The sequence below is a fragment of the Pleurodeles waltl genome, unplaced genomic scaffold (genome assembly GCF_031143425.1).
Source record: "Pleurodeles waltl isolate 20211129_DDA unplaced genomic scaffold, aPleWal1.hap1.20221129 scaffold_58, whole genome shotgun sequence".
Taxonomy (NCBI): domain Eukaryota; kingdom Metazoa; phylum Chordata; class Amphibia; order Caudata; family Salamandridae; genus Pleurodeles; species Pleurodeles waltl.
The window spans coordinates 4,666,466-4,670,092 of NW_027150290.1; the positions used below are offsets into that span (position 1 = coordinate 4,666,466).

Consider the following 3,627-nt stretch of genomic DNA (forward strand, 5'->3'; position numbering starts at 1 on the left):
CACACTCTCCTTGGTCACTCTGGGGCAATGAGAATGACATGTGACTGGTCTTGGTGTAACTTCCACAGAACCCAAGAAATCAAAGGAAAAGTGTGGCGTAGTTCAAAGTTCCACCTCGACTGAAACATGTCTCCCAAGGCTCCCATGAATGGGTACTGGAGTTCACAGAACTGCTGGAATTGAGCAATTACAGTAAAAGCGAACAAATCCTTTGGAGGAGTACCCCACTTGGTGAAAATGTCTTGGGTTAATATCCATAGCAGACACCACTCATGATCTGCAAGATAATGCCAGCTAAGGCTGTTGGCTTTGAAATTCAGGGACACTTTGCTAGGTGGCCGGGTGTCATCCAAATCCCTTGTAGGTGTGCCCAACAATAGTCTCAATGCTTACAGGCAAATGAGATGAGACCCTATTCCTCCTGGCGTATTGACATAGCACATTGCTGCGGAGTTGTCCGCCAGGATCTGGACAAACCAACCATAGATGGAGGTGAAGAAGGCCCCAAGTGCCCACCACAATGCCCACAGTTCTAACAGAACCTGTTGTTCCAGAAAGCAAAGGCCTCTGATCACCAGATCCTCTACGCAAGCTCCACACCCTGAAGTGGAAGCATTAGTAGTACTGTAGCCATGGCTGAAGGGGGAGCAAAGGCCATCTTGCAACTCATGTTCACCTCATTCCCCCTCTACACTACTTTTGTTGCAGCACTGGGGGAGATTATGATGGAGACAGACAGATCTCCCCCGTACTATAGCCACTGCCCGCACAGCCACCACTGCAGGGTCCACATGTGCCAATCCAGCCAGGATTTCATTGAATGAATCTCTGCAAATAAGAAACTCATACAATATATTTACATAAAATTAATCTAACAATGAATCATTTACATAGACCGTGGTGAGCCATCCAATTCCCCAAGGATACAGCGGTGGAACACCACTGAGGAAGTGACACTATGGTGGGTGTATTTACGGATGCATGTGATCTTGGAAATAAGTAGCACTTCTCCTGCAACAAGTCTTGGGAGGTAAGTGCGTGCGCAAGCATTAACCCTGAGAGTTACAGCTCACGTTTCCTACTTCAAGTCTCCTGCTTTTGAACTTTGTTCTCTGGTCACAGTCACAGAATCATCAATGTTGCATAAAGCACCCAAACACCACAATCAGCTATGACTATTCTCCAGTTTCTGTTTGTTAAATCAGTTCAAGAGTGTTGGGTTTATAGGTTTTAGGACTAATACCTAAAGTTAGCTGAAAATACACTTGTTAGTCCAAGAATTGTTCATAGTGTTGCTTTTACAGGTAGCGTGATCAGGTGTGCTTGGATGTTTTTCTTTATAGCTCTACTTCATCGGAGGAAAATACACTGTTTCCTTTCTTTTAGTCTGCACTCTGCTGATGTCTTAATGTGTTGCTTGCAACTTCGTTTCTTTTTCTTATATATATAGAAATTAAATAATCAATCACTGACAACAGACTCTTTTTTATAATTCTACAAATATGTGGGTGTTTCTTCTTTTCTGACTAGTCGGGCTTCTATCATCAACCTTTTTGGCATCTGGCATTTGAATGTCCCACAAAATTGAAATGTTATCATCTTCTGTAATTTGCTGATGGCTATGTAGGCTTGGTATTGACTAAAGCTGTTCTCTTATTCACCGAATTTGAATAGATGTTCCCCTGTGTGTGTTCGCCAATGGTTTTGGAGGTGAGATAACAAACTACAGCTCTTCACACATTCAGTGCACTTGTATGTTTTTTCCCTTGTGTGTGTTTGATAATGTCTTTGGAGGTGTGCTAAGCGACTGTAACACTTCAGACATTTGCTGCACTTGATTGTTTTTACCCAATGTGTGTTTGCTGATGGCTTTGGAAAGATGATAGTCGACTAAAACTCTTACAAATTTAGTGCGCACGAATGGCATTTTCCCGTGTTTATTCACTGATATTTCCTTAATGTTGAAGATTCATTAAAATGACTTCCACATTCACTGCAATGGTTTGTTTTTTACCCTGTGTATGTACGCTGATGGCTTTGAAGAGCTGACTACAGCTCTTTACACATTCACTGCACTTGAATGGTCATTCCCCAGTGTGTGTTCGTTGATGCTGTTTTAGGACTGATAACTGACTAAAGCTCTTTAAACACTCAGTGCACTTGAATGGTTTTTCTCCTCTGTGTTTGCTGATGTATCCTGGGATTTGGAGATTCATTAAAACTATTTCCACATTCATTGTAATGGTATAGTTTTTCCCCTGTGTGTGTGTGAGATCGCGGACGTTTTTGGAGATCTGAAAAATAACTGCAGCTCTTCACACATTCATTGCAATAGTATGGTTTTTACACCTGTGTGTGATTGCTGATGTATTTAGAAGTATGATAAACAACTGAAGCTCTTCACACATTCTTTTCAATGGTAGAGTTTTTCGCCTATGTGTGTTTGCTGATGTGTTTGAAGACCCAGTAATCAATTGAAACTCTTCACACATTCATTGCAATGGTATGGTTTCTCCTTATATGTGTTCGGTGATGTCTTTGGAGGTTTGATAACAGACTAAAGCTCTTTCCACACTCACTGCAATGGTATGGTTTTTCCCCGTTGTGTGTTCGCTGATGTATTTGTAGGGTTAATAAGTGACTAAAGCTCTTCTCACATTCAGCGCAATGGTATGGTTTCTCTCCTGTGTGTGTTCGCTGATGTATTTGTAGTTGTGATAACTGATTGAAGCTCTTCACACATTCACTGCAATGGTATGGTTTCTCTCCTGTGTGTGTTCGCTGATGTATTTGTAGGTGTGATAACCGTCTAAAGCTCTTCACACATTCACTGCAATGGTATGGTGTCTCCCTTGTGTGTTTTCTCTGATGTATTTGTAGGTGTGATAACCGATTGAAGCTCTTCACACATTCACTGCAATGGTATGGCTTGGCCCCTGTGTGTGTTTGCTGATGTCTTTGCAGGTTTGCTAATCGACTAAAAGTTTTCACACATTCACAGCATCTGAATGGCTTTTCTTTTGTGTGTGTTTGCTGATGTTGCTTTACTAGTGATGACAAACTACAGCTCTCACTGCATGTGTATGATTCTTCTTTCTTAGTTAATGCCTCTGGGTCGGGTCTATATTTTTCTACAGCGCATGACTGTGTATCCTGACGGGCCATGGTTGTAAAGCACTTGCAATATTCTCACATTTCCTGTATTGGTTGGTATTTACGACATTTGATTTCCCATTTAAAAGTAAAGTACCATGGTCACTAAATACTTGCCATACTCACAATATGAGCAAGGCTTCTCTATGAGAGATTATGGGGGTTATCACAACTTTGGAGGAGGTGTTAATCCATATCAAAAGAGACGGTAAAGTGACGGATATACCACCAGCCGTATTACGAGTCCATTATATCCTATGGAACTCGTAATACGGCTGGTGGTATATTTGTCACTTTACCGTCACTTTTGGGACGGATTAACACCTCCTCCAAAGTTGTAATAACCCCCTATGTCTTTAGATTGGATAACAGTTTTCAACGCTTTGTGGGTAAGGATTAATCCTTCTCCTCTTGCTCGGTGCAAATTAGGACAGTCCGTTGTATTGTAGACAGCAGAACGACCTCTTTCCTTTG

General features: G+C 41.7%; 1 protein-coding gene across 1 annotated transcript; it reads right to left on the reverse strand.

Annotated features, from left to right (window-relative positions):
- Window positions 1–2,484: 2,484 nt before the first annotated feature.
- LOC138278795 (zinc finger protein 239-like) lies at window positions 2,485–3,165 on the reverse strand. Its single transcript, XM_069219310.1, has one exon. The coding sequence runs from the start codon at window positions 3,163–3,165 to the stop codon at window positions 2,485–2,487; it is 681 nt and encodes a 226-aa protein (XP_069075411.1).
- Window positions 3,166–3,627: the final 462 nt, after the last annotated feature.

Excerpts from the sequence above, each read along its gene's own strand:
- LOC138278795 (XM_069219310.1), bottom strand. The coding sequence starts at position 3,165 with ATGGCCCGTCAGGATACACAGTCATGCGCTGTAGAAAAATATAGACCC.